The 19133-nt window shown below is 33.1% G+C and overlaps 1 protein-coding gene across 1 annotated transcript; it reads right to left on the bottom strand.

Moving 5' to 3' along the window:
* Positions 1 to 11425: 11425 nt before the first annotated feature.
* On the bottom strand, positions 11426 to 13275 carry LOC123882802 (probable purine permease 4). Its single transcript, XM_045931400.1, has one exon. The coding sequence runs from the start codon at positions 13170 to 13172 to the stop codon at positions 11910 to 11912; it is 1263 nt and encodes a 420-aa protein (XP_045787356.1). The 5' UTR covers positions 13173 to 13275; the 3' UTR covers positions 11426 to 11909.
* Positions 13276 to 19133: the final 5858 nt, after the last annotated feature.

Raw genomic sequence — 19133 nt, 5'->3', positions numbered from 1 at the left:
TCAGAATCTTAGTCAAGCTTTTAAGCAAACTAAGAAGTTTTGGAGTTTGTGAGTGACTTCACACCTATTAAGCATGACATCTTGCCTATTCAAAAGGTCATGATACAGAGTGTGGTTCTGCAAGGACAGTGATCAAGATGTGTCCTTGTTAAGTAAAAGGGTTAGAGTGTTGTTCAAACATGTGTGGATGATCTGGTATTGAAGGTTAATCAACTACTGATGGTTGATCCTCTTGTGTCCCCCTGCTGTTGTTAATTGTGACTTTGGTGCTTCCACTAAGGCCACAAGTGATTGTGTTGGTGAAACTCTCAAGGAAACTATCCCTGAGACAAATGTTGTACCAAGTGTAGGTACATTTGTGGCACCTGCAACTGCCACATATTTTGATACATCTGCAGCACCTGAAACTATAATAGATCATAATGTTTCAGATATTTCTTACCAGATGAATACTACTAAGAAAGAGAATACTACAAAAGTAATTATGACTGGTAATAATTCTGCTGATCACTGTGTTGTAAACTCTCAATCTGATGAGAGTATGAAGATTGTGTCTAAAAATCTTGAGGATAGTTAGCCTGTTGGTGATCTTGCAGCTCATGCTCTGATTAGTAGAGTGCTAGTCTTTGTCGTGATGTTTGTGGATGTGTTATGCTATGAATCTAGTCATCCCGATCTAATATGTTCTTTTGTGAGAATTTATATCTGTCTGTCAATGTGCTATGTGGGCTCGGTGAACCCAATTACGCTGCTGCATGCCTCTAGTGTATGTTTTTGTTGAAGTGAAAGAAGGTATGTCTTGTATCTCTCTCTCCATTGTCTGGTGCACGCTAATCAAGGGAAATATGATTTAAATTCTTCGGCAAATGTTAATTCTGTTGTTGATGCTTCTACTAAGGTCAATAGTTACTGTATTGATGAGTATATCAAGGAAACTGTTCTTGAGACTAATGTTGTGCCAGATGTTTATACATTTGTGGCACCTGATACTGGTATAGGCAAGAATGATCAAGATAATCCTGACCAGGTGGATACTACTGAGCAAGAAAGAATTCCAGTAGTTGTAAGGACTGATAATAACTCTGGTAATAATGTTATGGGTTATTCTAAATCTGATGAGAGTATTAGGTCTTTGTTTGCTGATAAAGAACCTTCTGTTGACAAAAGTGTGGGTGATGATCCTGATGTTGTCATTGTGAATGACATAGTGGCTGGTAACAAGTCACTAGATAAGACACCTAGTGCTAATGTTGTAGGAAGAATCAGAAGTAGGGCTGGTAAAAATGTGACAACTGTCAATACACTTGTCCAGAAATCTAAATCATGAAAGGTGACAAGATTTGTTAGGAAGAAACCTTTTTATGGTCCACCAAGGACAAAGAGTAATAATGTATCTGTTATTGGGGAGAAGAAAAAGAGTCTGAAAAGAAAGAACCCCCTTATAGTAAATCAGACTTTGAAAGGGAGACAAGTGTAGCTACATTTGGTGACACATTCAAAAGAAGTATGAAAGGAATGAAGGTCTGATGAGAACAGTGTCTGATCTAGGTGACTGTTTTGATAAGCTGGTAAGGGTATTTGTAGTGAATATTGGTGACAATTGTGATGATCCTAAAAACCCTGAGTATAGGCAGGTTTGTGTGAAAGGCAAGTGTGTTCATCTCTCTCCCTCCATAATTAACAAATTTTTTGGAAGAAGTGATGAGGAAGTAGCTGAGCTGGAAGTCACAGATAATGAAATTTGTAGAACAATTTGCTGCTGTTAATTGGGTTCCTACCACTCATTCCAGTAATGTAGCCAAAGAATTGGCTAGGTTCATTTATGTTATTGGAACTAAGGCCAGGTTTGATTATGGTGCTTATGTCTTTTATGCCACTTTAGAACATGCTAAATCTTTTGCTCTACAACTACCCATAGCATTTCCTACTTTACTGTGTGGTATTGTTCTTGACCAACATCCAAATATTCTTGTGGACACTGATGTCCCTTGTAAAAGAAAAGGAAAGCTGAATATTGAGCAAAGGCTGCTTGCAGGGACAAATGTTGCAGCAGGTGTTGGTACATCTGTCCAGCAAAAGCTGGTGCTCTCACTAGGCAGCAAATGATAACTGACTTAAATGAGTCTAGTAGAGCTCTCAAGAAACTGAAGACTGTGATGATCCTTTGAGTAAAGAATTCATGAAGGTTTTTTTTTACATGGGTTGATGTGTTGAATTTTCACCTGCTGTGATTAATAGGTTTTTAGGCAGGAGTGGAGAACCTGAAGCTGAGCATGCTAAGTCTTTGGCTGTGAAGATGCCAACAACATTTCCCACTGTGCTTTGTAGTATTATTCTTGTTCAGCATCCAAGTATTTTGATCAGCTCTGATGTTGTCTGTACGAGGGAATCTCCTCTCACATTGCACTATAGACTAGTTGAAGGGACAAATGTCTCACATAATGTTGCAACATCTGGCACGAAAAGTTCTGGGTTCATGACCAGAAAATAGATGATTGCTGATTTGATGAGACCTATCCAAGTTGACAACCTTGGTCGAAAGAAGTATGTCTTTGTAGTTGTTGATGATTCCTCCAGATTTACTTGGGTAAATTTTATTTTAATGTCTTCAAAGACCTTTGTCAACGCCTCCAAAGAGAGAATGAGGGTGTAATTGTCAGGATCAGAAGTGACCATCGGAAGGAATTTGAAAATGCTAAATTCTCTAACTTCTGCTCCTCTGAAGGAATTAGTCATGAGTTCTCATCTATCCTCTCTGAGCTTTGGAAGGGGAGAAAACCAAATGTTAATTATTTCTATGTCTTTGGGAGTAAATGCTACATCTTGGCTAATAGAGAACAAAGACGAAAAGATGAATCTCAAAAGTGATGGTAGGAATGGTGATCCTTTTGTTGTTGTCAATAAATCTCATACTATGACATGTTTGTATTTTGAACCTATCAAAACCCCTAATGTCGAATCAAATGTTGTTACTCATGTTAAAGGTTTTGTCAGTTCAAATGTTGTGGGTAGTGTTGGAACATCTGTCAGATGTACCTCTCAAACTGTCAATCTAGTATGAATGTTGTTGTTGTTGATGACATTGTTGTTGAAATTGTGCATATGTCATCTTCCAAGGTTGTTGGTTCTGACACTTTGTCATCCCTCACTAAAGTTGTCGTTGAGTCCCCCAAAGGAACCTAACATAAGTCTAATGTCATATCGGATGTTGAAACATCCTGGACCAACCCGTTAGTGTTGTTGAAACCTGTTTTGCAATCCCCCAAACTGATGCTTATATTATTGAGTTTTTGAATGTGGTAGAAGAAACTGATCTTGATGATCTTCCATTTGACCAAAGTTGTTGCTCAAAGTGTGACTAAAAGAGAACTAGCAAGGTACGATTGTTTGGATGTGCATTTTGCTGAGAAGTATTATATATGTTCAGATGTGTTATGATCAAATGCGATAATGCTCAGATATGTGATGATCAAAGATGATTACTACTATGGTAAGTGATTGTTTCAGACCTGTTTCTGAAACCTCTAGTTTGATGTTCTTATGTGATGACAACATATCTATTGTTGAAGATGCTTTTGGTATATGTCTCTTGAGATTGAAACTGAATAATATTCATCTGTGTTGAATAACTTGTCTGTTCTGGTACGAGATGTTGTGACATCTGTCTCAACATCGTGTTATCTCAAGTGTTCCAACATTGTGTACAACACCTGTCACCAAAATGCCAGAATGTGGTTGACTATGAGCCAAATATTGAGGATGATGTTTTGGGCATCATGTCACTTGACAGGAAGAAAGTTGACATCTCTTCTGTCCTCTTAGAGAATGTTTCATTCATTTTGAAGAAAATGTCTAGAAATAGAAATTTGTGTTTTAAAGGAGATAATGCTACGAGAAGCTGGATTTTTGAATAATGGTTTCTCATGCTCATGTCATGTTGTGGAAACAAGGGGAAAATGTCTACTTTATGAGTGTTGACTATGGAGTTTGATGTGGTGGATTTGATATGGTTCCTCCATTTCTGATTTATATATGATGAACTATGTATCCCATGGTGTTATATTTGGGTTTTAGTAGCTTTGTGCACTATGTGGTTGATGTGATGAAGATAGTATAAGTTTATGCCTTGTGACTTATGATCTTCATGCTATATTGCTGGAGTTTGGTTATGGTATTGTGGATGAAAGCTTGCATGTTCTCCGTATATTTTGTGGGCAAGGCCCTGGATTTCTAGCACCTGTGCGTGCCTATGGTCTGTATTGTGTGCACTCTGAAGCGTCTGTCTGCTACTCTATGTTCTGATATGTATGATGTTTGTCAAAATTATGACTAAAAAGAAGGAGTAGTGTGTGTGTGACAAGTGTGTGGACAGATGTTCTCACATTTGGTGAAGTTGTTGTTCTTATGCTTCTATGCTCGTATTGAGGGGGAGTGTGAGTTATATATATGCATGTGTTGAGGGGGAGTAATGCTATCCAGGAGGAGTAGTAGTGTGTAGCTTATGCTCTGATAACGTGCTTGATGGTTGTGGGAGTGCTATGTTCTTGATGTGTGATGTCATGCCTGATGTCTAGACATCCTGATCTGATGTGTGAGAATTTATCTTTCTCAGTATGTGGGAGTTTATTTCTCCCTATGTGGTTCTTTTGTGAGAGTTTAGTTCTCTCTGTTATGTAACTTGCACTTCTGATACTGCTATGGTACCTCTATGCCTTTGTTCTGTTGTTTAATGCACACTGACTTTATTTGTCAGAATTTGTGGCTAAAAAGGGGGAGTAGTGATCTGTGATATGTAAGATCTATCTGCGTGATGTGTGGACAGATGTGCTGACATCTGGTGTGTATGTTGTTGCGGTTCTTTCTGCGATGTGTTAATCTTCTAGGCCTATGTCTGAGTGGAGTAAATGTTACCTTCAACTCTGTGTGATGTGTTGCAAGAATTCCAAAAAGCATTTAAATTTGTAGCATAGGGCATGATCATAATCATAGTCATAGAAATATGGATGATTCATCGTGCTTAGTCATAATCATAGAAATATGGATGACTTTTATGCTTAGGATCACAGTCATAGAAATATGGGTGATTTGGGTCACATTCATAGCAATATGGGTGACTTAGTTAGTTACATTCATAGAAATATGGGTAACTTGTACATGCTTATTTATGAATGCACACATGTGTGTCTACAACAACCATTAAGCGTTGATCACTCTGATTGAATGCTTCTGCTATTACAAGGATGTTGTAGTTCCTATGGTTGATTACATTGTATGCTTGTGCTCTGTCATGCACAAATTCAGGGGGAGTGGTAGTATGAATAAGTGACAAGTGTGATGCCAGATGCTGAGACATCTTGGCTTTATTCTCTGGTGGCTGAGAATTTATTTTTCCTAGTTCTATGTTTGTGGGAATTTATTTTTCCCTGGTGATCTTTTGTTGAATGGATGTACTCTGATTATAGGAGTTTATTTCTCCTATCTTTGAATCCACTATGAGAGTTTATTTCTCTCTATCTACTCTGTGAGGCTATATGTGTTTATTCCTGCTATTGCATGCCTCTGATGCTACTTACCTCTCTTGGAAGTAGTCTTACTATGTGTTACTTTCTTTCCTAGTTGTGTGATCATGTTGACTCGAAGGAAAGGTAATACTGTATCTCTCTATATACTGGTCTAATATTGTTTTAGCCAAAATTTGCCAAAGGGGGAGATTGTTGGGTTTTTGTATGTTGGCTACATTTTGCAAAAACATCTTTTAGCCAAGTGTTGAGACATATGTGCTTACGCCAAGTGTTGCGACAGATGTCACAACACTTGTATGTCTGTGTATCTGTTCGCGCCAGCTAGCGGTTTTAATTTCTACTCAATCTTTTGAAGATTTGATTGAAGAATTGTTTCAAGGTTTCTTACAGAGGAAGGCGCACATGTTTAATGTGTTTCAGGAGGCAGCCGAAACCCTAGTTATATTTTCTAAAGGAATTATATTTTTGGAAAATATATTTTTGTGTTTCAAAAATAGAACTATTATTTTCAAAAATATATCTTGTGAAGATTGCTGCAGAAAATATAAAAGATTTATTTCAAATAAATCTTTGTGCTTCAAGAAGATTAGAAGATTTAATTTTAAAATATATTTACAACAAATATATTAATGGGAGGAATATTTGATGCAAAGAAAGATTTGGTAAAAATATATATTTTGCATCTAGAAGATTTCTTGGAGCTGGATCATTGTGAAAAGCCCACGAGGCTTTGCTATTTAAAGGGTGCTGCTAACCCTTATTATACACCGAAACTTGATGCTAAAATAGAATATCAAAGATGTAGTCTTTTAAGGGTTTCGTGTCTTTAAGCCACTCTCTAGGAGAGTTGGTGTAAAGTGAACCACTCGGGTTGTGAGATGGTCACTATGTCCTCACTCAGAAACCTATAGGTAATGAGTTGAGTATTGTAATTGGAGGAAGCTTTTAAGCAACTCCAAATTGTGAACTTAGTCGTTGGCTAGGTGGTGATGTTATTGAAGTGTGTCTTCATCTTTGTCAAGGAGAGTGTCTCCATTCTGTTGTTATTGAAATCCTTACTGGTTGTAAGGTTGAGGGGAGTGAGACGGGGTCTCATATCTACGAGTTCCTAGGTAGAAGTTGCATTGGGTAGGGATTAAGTGAGGAGTTGTAAACGGGGGAGTTTAGCTCTGAATTAATACTGCTGATAGTGAATTTCCTCCTGGATTGGTATCCCCCAGATTAGGCTGTTAGGCTGAACTGGGTTAACAATTATGTGTGTCGTTTATGCTTTTCAGTATATGTTTTTCATGCTCTGTTTTATTGTTCTTACTGCTAAGACAAGTGTTGCGACAAGTGTCTGCACATCGTGGACAACACTTGTCTACTGTGTACCAGAATTTCATTTTGTTAGAACCGGTAGAGTCTGTCGTGGTATTGACTCAGATCTTCATCAACTTAGTTCATAGGTCGATTTGGTTGTAATTTTTTGTACAGTTTTATTGATTGATGTAATAGTTTTCACCTCGTCTAATGTGTATGAATTGAATACTCTTTATAATTTAATTTGGTTTATATATATAAAAATGGGGGCTGCTAACTTAGACCCAGTTGGGTCTAAGTTAGCAAGGTGCACCTTTTTAGTTGGACAAAAATACCCATTTTTTTAATTTTTGAAAGAATAGAGCAACAGGGGCATTTCTGTAATTTTACCCAACAATACACGCGCCCCCAACTTCTTTCCCCCCCCCCCCCCCCAGGACGCGTGGCAGCGTGTGATTGCACAAAATCCGCGCGCGTGCATCACACGTGCCGACAGGCGCGCGTGGGTGGAAGGATGACGCGGAGAGAGAAAACTTTTTGAAAAGGCAGGCCATGTGTCACGCTATTATTGGCTGCGTTAATTTTTTTCCATTTAATACTTTAAACTCGATTATTTCGTCGTAAATTAATTTTTTATTTTTTATACCAAAATTCATAATTTTTTTTTCTCTACAAATAGAGACTTGGTTCGTTTGATTTGGACACAGAAAAAAAAAACCCAATTTTTCACTACCTTAATCTCATTTTTCACTACCTTACATCAACTCACTGAAACCATTCTACCAGGAAAATGATTTCAGAGTACAAATCTCTGAAACCATTCTACAAGCTAAATGGTTTCAGAAGCAAATAACTAATAATCAACTTACTGAAACCATTCTACCAGCAAAATGGTTTCAGATTACAACTCTCTGAAACCATTGTACCAGATAAATGGTTTCAGAAGCAAACACAATTAATAAATTACTCACTGAAACCATTCTACCAGTAAAATGGTTTCAGAATACAACTATGTGCAACCATTCTACAAGCTAAATGGTTTCAGAAGCAAATAACTAATAATCAACTTACTGAAACCATTCTACCAGCAAAATGGTTTCAGATTACAACTCTCTGAAACCATTGTACCAGATAAATGGTTTCAGAAGCAAACACAATTAATAAATTACTCATTGAAACCATTCTACCAGTAAAATGGTTTCAGAATACAACTATGTGCAACCATTCTACCAGTAAAATGGTTTCAGAAGCAAACATTAGTTTTTAATTACCGTTTTATCTCATTTAATTAACTAAAAATAGTTTCAGGTCTCCAAAACTTTCATAAAATATACCAAAAGTTCCAGAATATTATCTACTATTTTCCTGGTATAATGGTTTCAGTGAGTTGGTTGAGTGGTGCGTGTTAAATTACAACACACAAGTAACGTATTTAGTAGACAAAAAATGAGATTAAGGTAGTGAAAAATTGCGTTTTTTTTTCGGTGTCCAAATCAAACGAACCAAGTCTCTATTTGTAGACAAAAAAAAATTATGAATTTGGTATAAAAAAAAAATAAAAAATTAATTTACAACGAAATAATTGAGTTCAAAGTATTAAATGAACAAAAATCACGCCCAGCCAACCATTGTGTGACACGTGTCCTACTTTTAAAAAGCAAATTTTTCTCTCTCCAGGTTGTAATCCAGTGTGGCGCAGGCGCTGGAATCTGATGGATCAGGATGATCTGGACTGTCTGATTGATCAGACAGTCTTGATGAGATCAGATCTTGGCTGTCTGATGGAAATCATCGGTCTGTAACCATTGTCCTTCGGTACACTGGATCCGCGTCTATTAATGGGTATTTTGGGAAAAGAAGGTGGGGGCGCGTGTATTGTTGGGGAAAATTACAGAAATGCCCCTGTTGCTCTATTCTTTCAAAAATTAAAAGAATGGGTATTTTGGTCCAATTGAAAAGGTGCACCTTGCTAACTTAGACCTAACTAGGGTCTAAGGAGGGTGTATTGGATTGAGATTTCATGGGATTTTAAAAGACTTTTTTATGACAAAAAAATCTTGAGGTATTCAATCAAGACTTTTACAAAAGTTAAATAAATCTTGTGGTATTCAATTAAGACAAACATGATTTTTTTTTCAGGGCAATAAAATCCGTTGGTATTCAATTGAGATTTGGTACTACTTTTAAAATGTCTACTGGTATTCAAAAGTCTACCGATTTTGATGGATTCTTCTATGGAATGGATTTTGAGAGACTTTTTAGTTGAAAATACACTTGATAGACTTTTTCAACAATCTCACCAAAAGCCTTGAGACTTTTTTGAAATCTCCAAGACTTTTTATTTTCATCATCACTGTATCAAATTTTTTTTTCTTTATTTTTTCATAGTTCATCATCACTGCACTCCTTCTTCTTTTCTTTGTTCACTTGTTCAAGAATCTCACCAAAAGACTTGAGACTTTTTCAAACTCTCCAAGATTTTTTACTTTCATCATCATTATATCAGTTCTTCTTCTTCTTCTTCTTCTTCTTCTTCTTCTTCTATCAAATATGTTTTTTTGCAAAAAAATATTTTAACAAATTCTACATCTTTTTTACAAACTTTTGATTCAATACAACTTTTTACGGCAAATTTTTTTTCGTTACCTTCATCTGCTTCTTTTCCCATCAAAGGTGATAATGGTTTTTATTTGTGATTAGAAACATATACGTGAAAAAAATGTAAGGCTTTTTTTATGTTTAAAAATTTGGATTCCCAAAAAAATATAATTTCTTTTATTAAAATTTATTGATTCTTTTAAAATTTGCCTAATATACAAAAGTTTCTTAATATATAAAGTATTATGAAATCTTGATTGTAAAAAGTTTTTTGAAAAAAATCTCTCAAAATCCATTTAAATCATGTGTTAAAAATCTTGATTGTAAAAAAGTCTCTGTAAAAAAGTCTTTAAAATCTCACAAAATCAATATAGTCCAACAAAATCTCATAAAATCGTCAAGACTTTTTTTTGCCAAAATTGTCTCATAAAATCCCAATCCAATACACCCCCTTTAAGTTAGAAAACCCCTATAAAAATATCTAGCCCGAAGCAGAAAAATGAATTTAATTAATTAGGAACTTCATATTTACATAATTAATCTCTCGAACCTAAATAAGTGACACGACAATAGCATATGAATCTGTTCTTATCAAGTTGTCAAACCTAAATTGAATGGCTTACGTAGAAGGTGTGTGAGAAATGACAAAATCGAAAGGTGGGGAAAATGACAAACTCATAAGTCATAAGTACATCTTCACTTTAGTTTATATGTACTTTGAATCATTTACCTTAGGGTCTCTTTCATACACTCTTTTTTAATCGTGATTTTGAAAATTTTCACTTACTTTTTTAACTCAACTCACCTAATTAATCTCTAGTCTAACACTAAGCCACATTATCAAATATGTTTATTAGTGGTATTAGGAAATTAAATAACCAAATGACACATGCATTATGTGAACTCTTTTAGAAAAAGTTTCACCCATTACCTACTTTTGTTGTGAGCAAAAATAAAAGATTCCAAGGAGGTGTACTAAAACACGTCCAATTATTATTTCTTTTAAAAAAAACTTTTCAATTTTTCAACAAAATTCTTTTAAGTAAAATTTTATTATATAAGTATATCGGCATAAAAAAATTATCAGCATATAATATTTTAAGAAATTAACACGAGAAAGTAAAATCAGTGTGTTGATCAAATGTATATGTACAACAATTATTGATGAAAAAGGTAAAAATAACAAAGAAAAGTTAAAAATATGGAAGGACAAAATCAAAACTTATGAGTCTTTACTAGTTTTAGTAAAAAAATTAATTTAGTCAAAAAATAAAATAAATAAAGAGATATAATGTTTTTTAAAAATTTACTATAAAAAAATTACTATAAAAAAAAAAAAACCAATTGCGCGTAGATGAGATGACACGACTCTTTCTAATTTAACCAAGACTGTAAACACCTTTTCTTTTAATGAAAAAACTAACACTAATGTGGATTGGTGGATTGTAAGCACCAGCACATATCATACGTGATTCTATTTAAGATTCAAGTAAACTTTAGGAACGGATTTCTTGTGATAAAAAAGGTCACGGTACATATTAGACTGTTTGACATTATTGATTTTAATCCTATTTGATTAAATAATTATTTCATAGAGATGAACAACAATTTGTGGCTACACAATGCACATATTTACGTCTATTAAGATCAATTTAATTTGTTTGAGACAGATAAGCAAAAAGGATATTATGAATCTACAATTGTTGGCTTAACTTAATTTTACTAAGACATGTTCATTGAATAAATAGCAACACTCTTAAAGTTTATATAAATGCGCAAGTAGCTAGGCAAATATTTGAATTTTGAAAACAAGGATTCAAATGATTTTTTTGTTTGTCCAAAGTATCTCTCAACCTCATATTGAAGATTCAATTAACACGAAGATTCAATTAAAGAATTGACATAAATGTTTCTAAACTGAATAGATTAGAAATTGAACTCACAACCGCATATTTAAAAGATTCAATTGTCTCATGTGTCGCAACATGTTGGTAGTATTCAAACAATTAATGTATTACGTATCAATGAGATCACATTGAAAGCAGAATTCGAACTCAAATTCTTGTAAGAACTGAACTGAATTCTTATGTACCATCAATTATTTTTTATCTAATTAACCATTCTTAAATTCACATTGATGAGTACAATTTTATTCATTACAATCAAAAGTTTAAGTTACTACAAATATATGTTCAATATAAACTTTGATATATCACATACATCTTAAACTTTTTAATTGACTATAACCATATGTCATATACATACTCATCACTACGTACTCACCTAAGAAATACTATTATTCAGATCTAGATTTTCTGCAGTAATATTACACGTTGTACTAAATCTCAGTCATTAATATTAAATTAGACGGTTTAAATTAAAGATTTAGTTTTTTACTACAATGCAATATCGGCCGCCAATTTAATATCGAATGACTCTGATCAATTACTGCGTGCTGTAGTTTACTGCAGGAAATCCATCAGCCTATTATTGAACCATAGTTGCACCTCCACTCCTCCTCATACTAATCAACTCCATGGATGATGAATCATTGCTCTCCTTCACCTTCTTCCCTTTCTCTTCCAACATCTTAACATACATACCATAAACATAAGAACTAAATCCCCACATACATAAAACAGTTGAAACAGCTTTCAAACCACCAAAATCATCTCTATAAACCAAAACACCACCCAACACATTCATAGACAACAAAGCTGTCATACAAATCCCACCAGTTAATGAAGATGTCAAAAACACCATCCCAGCAGTTCCCATGAAACAAAATTGCCACGTCACCACATTCGACATAACCGTCACCCAATAAACCCTACTTCCCTTATCAAAAACCTCCTCACTTTCTCTCTTCATTTCTTTAAATCCTCCGTCCCACGCCATACCTATCGACGCTAAAACCGTCGCTGCAATCTCCATTATAAGCTGCATTTCCATCACCATTTCATAACAATAAACTTTTTTATAAATCTTTTCAACCACTGGCAAATAAAGTGCAAATAACAACCCTGCACTAATGGTGCAAAAGAATCCAATAAAGTATTCTTTTTTTGTTAACCCTTTTGGTCTCTCACTACTAGAATTCAATGCAAGAATGATTGAACTCAAAGTGAGAAGAATAACACAATTGAGATTTGAAAAAGTGATTTTTTGTTTCACTATGATGGCTGAGAGAATGAGATTGAAAACAAGCTGTGAGGATAATAAAAGTGCTGAGGTTGAAACAGGTAGATATGCAACACCCCATGAGATTAAAAGATTGTTAAACCCTAACATGATTCCAACAAAAAATGATAAAGTTAACATTTTTAATGTGAAATCTGAAAAGGGTATTCTTTTAGTGAGATTAAGAAGATTAGGGAGAAAAATTGGGATGATTAAGAGAGGAAAACCAGCACATTGAACCCAAGTTGAAACCCATTTGCTTGAACCTTTGTGGATGAAATAATATTTTGAGAGTAAACTTGATGAGATTGAACCAACAAAGAGTAAGAGATAGTTGATTATCAAAAGGGGCATGTACCTTTTGTTTGTGACTGATTTTTGATCATTTGCATGCAGGTAGTTTTTGTTGGTGTTGATTGATGATGGTTGATTTTGATGTTGTTGTTGTTGAGTTTCTTCTTGATGATCATGAATGGATTCAATGTCAATTGTGTCATCATTGTTGGTAGGGTTCATGGTGAGAGATGATTGATGATGATCAAGTGGTGGGGTTTGTGATCTTGCTTCCATGGAAGAGAGTTACAAAATGGAGAGAGAGAGAGAGAGAGAGAGAGAGAGAGAGAGAGAGAGATTTGATTATGAAAAAAAAAAAAACTTTATCATGGATATTCATGAGGCTATGTCATGTAGTACCAAGTTATGATTTTTATTTAGTCAAAAAAAAAAGATATGATTTTTATATTAATTAAATTTTAGTATTTCACTTTAAAAAAAGTATTTTCCTTTTGCTTCACAAAGTATTATCCTTTAAAAAGAAAAAACAAAAACAAATGTTTAATTTTCAGATCCGAATTTCATGTAATAGGAAAATTTGGGAATATTCAAGAGTTCACATGGTTTTATTGTCTAATCTTAATTGGACGGTTCGTCCTCTATTGGTTATAGGGATAAGTGAAAATATTTGAATCGATGGAATTCATATTGATGTAGGAGAGTTTTTTTAGTAATTTATTATTTTAGATAGATTTAGTTTTATTATATTTTAGGTAGATTTCTTATTTTTATATTTCACTTAGATTAGTTATTTTTATATTTTAGGTAGATTTGTTATTTTTATTTAGTTAAGTTTGTTATTTTCTTTTACAATCTTTTAGGAGATTTGTTATTTTTATTTTCCACTCCTATTTAAGCTAAACTATTGTAGCCTTGAAGGCAACCTTTTGATTGAATAAAAATAGATATTTTTCTCAAATTTGGTGGATTCCAAATTACTCCTTCTGGTGGATTCTGGAAGTCTGGTGGATTTCGGAAATCTGGTGGATTCCAGAGCCTTATTCGACAGGTTTGTCGCTTGTGAACCTGTGTTTTATTATAGGATTATCGCTTGTTTTTCCTTCATGCTTCCATACTGCGTCAGTTGGTATCAGAGCAGGTTTCTCCTGTTCTTTTCCTAACGTGATGAATCCACCAAACTTATGAGAAATCTCTGAATTTTATTAAATCAAAAAGTTGCCTTCAAGGCTACAATAGTTTATCTTAAATAGGAGTGAAAAATAAAAATAACAAATCTCCTAAAAGATTGTAAAAGAAAATAACAAACCTAACTAAATAAAAATAACAAATCTACCTAAAATATAAAAATAACTAATCTAGGTGAAATATAAAAATAAGAAATCTACCTAAAATATAATAAAACTAAATCTATCTAAAATAATAAATTACTAAAAAAACCCTCCTACATCACATATTAACTAAATTTATAAGTTTGATGCATCGGCAGGTTTATTTGGATTGTCACGTCTATATGTGACAAATAATAGGTAAAAGCGGTTGAACATGGTCGAGATCGGCCGAGGTTGTAAGATCATTAGTTTATTTAAATTGTCAAAGTTTATTATTATAAAATTAAGCTGTGTAATTTTTTTAATCTTTTTAAAAAAAATTAAAAGTGGCTGAACATGGTCGAGATCGGCCGAGGTTGTGAGATCATTAGTTTATTTAAATTGTCAAAGTTTATTATTATAAAATTAAGCGGTGTAATTTTTTTAATTTTTTGTTATTCAGATGAGGGCTAATGCCTAAATTGTGTAACTTAAATTAATACTCTATGGGTCTGTTTGACCTGACTTTTTTAGGTCTTATAAGCTATCTGAAAGCTAAAAGTGAAAATAATAGCTTTCTAGAAAAACAAACTAAACTTGTTTGGTGGTTGTTGTTTTTTTAGCTTCAAAGCTATTTTTAAGCTAAAAGTTGTTTGGTAAAGTTTTTTTTTTTTTTACCAAGGTAAAATATATATTTAAAAACTTAAATTTTTTTTTTTGACAATCAACCGTATAAATAAATATTTTGAAAATAAAAGATAAGTATCAATTTTCCACATTGAAAAAGAAAATTGCTTTTTATAATTAAGAGCTTTATTAAAAAAGTGTTTAGCCTAACTTCTCTTTTTAAAGAGAATAAAAAGCTAAAAAAAACTGAGGTCAAACGAGCTCTATGTATACTGACAGGGACAGAGCTAGAAGGCTGACCAACAGAGGTCGTGGTCCCCCTTAAATTTTTTCAAATATTTTTTTATATTACTATTTTTTGGGTACAAAAATAGTATTTTTTTTTATAAAACCTTCAATTGAACGTACGACAAATTTTTTTAAAAACCTTTGAATTTCAATAGTCTGAATACATAAATTTTGTGAATTTTTATAAAAATTTGTGGAGTTGATCTACTCAATAAGATCTTTGAATTCAATGGTTGAATTAAGGAAATATAATGTCGATATCGAGTTATTAAGCAGATGATGGTGGCTCTGCAAGTGCACAGAATCGCAACCAAGTAATAAAGTGATAAGTTATCGTTCCCCACAGGGATTGTGCCAAAATTTCTAGTTTCGCTTAGGAATTTAGATAGTTTTGCATTCGCTTTGTTGTTTAGAGATAGTTGTGCGGGTAAAAGTAAATTGCAGGAAAGTAAATGACTAAAAAATAAAGTAAAGGTGCGTGTTTGTCCACGCCGGGTTGTTAAGTGTTTTCGAATCATTCTCTTACTTCTGTTTGGTGGTTAATTCTCTTGTTCCCCTCTATCAGGATTAGTCTTATAAAATATGTTCAGAAGCACTCGTTCCCTATTTCTATTACAAACTGGTCAGAGCCTAGTTTAGGTTGCCTTACTCTGCTTAAATATTCTCGCCCCAGTCGATTCCACTTTTTCGTTTAAACTTAGGTATCCTTATCCTTAAGGCTCAATGTGTCGCAAGTTGTCACGCGTGCCTCAAACTAGTCCTAACTCTAACTTCAGGTATAATTTATCGTTCTTAACTACGCTTTAATCCTATACTAAGACCTCAGATACTTAATTTAATGGTCTCATGTTGGACCTTAGCACACCGTCCTTCGTTCGGGATAATTAGCTTTGTTTCCTATCCGATATCCACTAATTTCCTTAGAGTTTATTCTAATGTGATCAGTATTAAAATAAAGAATAAAAACCGGACAATAAAGAAAATAAATTATACAAAACCAAACATTCGTAAGGGAGTTCATCGACTCCACCTAACCTAGGAAAAATAAATTACAAAGACAATAAAGAAAAGAACCTTATTGGCCTTGGAGTTCCTTGACCATCCTTGCCTCCTCCTTAGAGTTCTCCTAACTCTAGAGTGAATATTCAATATCTCTGAATGTTTTGGAATGAATATTAGTGAAGGAGGAAAGCTCTATTTATAGTTTTTCAGCTGGTTTTGGGCTTTTTCTGCTCGTCCATCGCACCCATCGTGGTACGATGGAAGATCTTCTCCAGATTTTCTGTTTTCTTCAACCGCCTTTCATCGTTCCACGATGACAAGTCATCGTGGTACGATAGGAAAGATTTGTTGCAGATTTTCTTCAATTTCAACCGTCGTCTCATCGCACCACGCTGGATCTTATCGTATGCACGATGGATTGTGCTGTTTATTACATTTTTGCCCTTTTTTTACTGTTTTTTCCACTTTTCTTGATTCTGGGCCAAGTAACTTCACTTTTCCAGGTATTTGATTGCTTTTGGGTATCAGTTGCTATTAAAACTACCCTAATTTACTACTAAAAATATCATATAATTAATTGTCATATGCGGAGTAAGTCAATGGAGACTTACTCCGGGAGTCAATGAATCCCTCATCTTTTTTTTTATATTACTATGGTATTATATTATTGGTTTAATTTCACTTTTGTCCCTCTATTTTATTAAACTCTTAAAAATGGTCCTTTTTTTTATTCAAATTTTTGTCTCTGGTTTTATACTTGGTGTATAGTTGATCCCAGCATATGTTTTTCCAACTAAAAATAGTATTCTTGTACTAAAAATGTGATTTATTGCCAGAATAATGAATTCAATAAAAAAAACTTTTTTGAGATTAGAACTTGCCTTTTATGATGTAAAAAGTCGTAATTTTTATGGCAAAATGTATAAATTAAGACCAAAATTACAATACATATAGAAATAAAAACCAAAAAGTTCGACTTTAAAAAAATGGTCTATAACTTCTTATATATGTCATGCTTTCAATTTTTTTTTCCCTAACTTATATTTTTAAACTCGGTCCCCCGTAAGCTAATTTCCTAGCTTCGTCCCTGTATACTAAATGAGTTGAAATCATCAATAATAAACTACGAACTAATATTTACACTAATGATTGAATTAATATATGTACTGAGTTACTTACCATCATCAATAATAATGTCTAAATTAATATATGTCATGATTCCAACTCATGATGTTATTTATGAGCATTCAAGAAAAATTAGACAGCTAAGGTATAATTAATGGTATAGCTATTTTTGTTTCAAAAAATGGTATAGCTGTTTTTTATTAATATGAATAAAATTTTTGTCAAAAAATTAAGATTAATAAAGTAATCTATTTTGGATGGAGGTATTAGCTTGGGACCTGAGAGCAATGTTTTAAAATCCGGACCAGTGATCGACCCGGTCAAAGAACTGATTCACTGGTCGGACCAGTGATCACTGGTTGGATCGCATAACTACAAACCTAGTTTATAGAAAATATTTAAAACTTAAATTTTATTTAATAAAAATTATTCTAAAAAAAAAATTAATGAACCTAATACATTTGGAAAAAAACACAATAAGAACAACAAAAATTAAATTAATGTATTTTGTTTTGGTACAATAAATTAATGTATCTTTTATCATGTAGTTTTTTAAGGAAGAATAAATATATGTATTTTTTGAAGGAAAAAGAAATAGATAAAAGTGCTTTCGTAAAAAAAATAAAGAATTAGATATATATGTGTTGGGATGGTTGGGAGAAAAATAAGAAGAAAATTGATTTAATTGGTATTCCATTTGTTTCAAATTACTTATTGTTTTAGGAAAAAAATTTGTTTCAAATTACTTGTCGTTTTGATAATTTAAGGTTATATTTTTTCTATTATACCCTCATATAAATTCCAAATATTTAGGTGTAGTTGTTGAAACCGTAAAAAATTTAATATATATTTAAAAAACTAAAGTTTTTTTAATTTTTTTTTGGGTACATAACATATTAATTTTTTGGTACATAATATATTAAATTTATTCGAAAGAGATAATGTGTGAAAAAAAAGAAATTTATTAGTGAATTAAAATAAGGGTATAATAGGAAAATAAAGTGCAAAAATACATTTTTTTAATTTCTTGTCTTTTTTTTCTAAAACAACAACTAATTTGAAACGAAGAGAGTATTATATAAACGTATTTTTTATATTTATTTATATTTATTTATCAGTTTTAAATAAACGCAATTACATACATATGTTTGTTCAAGGATATCACAAATGTTAAATTGGCCGAATGGTAAGTCAAGGTAGTTTCTTGCTTAAAAAAAAAAAGTCAAGGTAGTTTCTTATGTGTGGCGTCAGCAGCAATATTTGGTAATTTTTATGACATGTTTAATTTAAATATAAAACTAGTCCGGTTCAGCACGGGCTATACGGTTCATCGGTTTGACCGCAGGCCTGATCGGGTCATCCCGGGTTTCCGGTCGGACCGGTCTAACCGGTCCGGTTTTTAAAACTGTGCTTGAGAGTGTGCTCTTTCTTAATGTCTCATGTTCGATTATCTCCGGTGCTAATTTGGATGGACTAATTTAGCTTTTTTCTTTTTAAAAAAAAAAACTATTTTGACGAATCCTTCTTTTCCACGTCATACCCAGAAAATAATTTATGTCTAAATCATATCAAAGGTATTTTTTTAGCCGTAATTTGAGTAGTACAACACATGAAGATCTCTCTAAAATCATTGGAGTGTGGCATGTACTGGGCACCGGTACTTATTTAATTAGGCTTGCCGTCAATGGTTGGCCGGAGGAGTAAGAAAACTTTTGCATATGTAAAGAACCAAATTTAGAAGCAAATTAACTCTTTGATGGGTCGGTCATTATCATAAGTTAGCAAAGAAATGATGATTAAATTGGTTTTACAAACTATTTCGGCGTATGATATGAGGATTTTCCTTATCACCACATATACTATAAAGAGATTTAAACACGATTGATTC

Source organism: Trifolium pratense, linkage group LG5 (genome assembly GCF_020283565.1).
Source record: "Trifolium pratense cultivar HEN17-A07 linkage group LG5, ARS_RC_1.1, whole genome shotgun sequence".
Classification (NCBI taxonomy): Eukaryota; Viridiplantae; Streptophyta; class Magnoliopsida; order Fabales; family Fabaceae; genus Trifolium; species Trifolium pratense.
The sequence above is the reverse complement of the archived record's forward strand: the minus strand, read 5'-3'. Positions and strand labels throughout refer to the sequence as shown.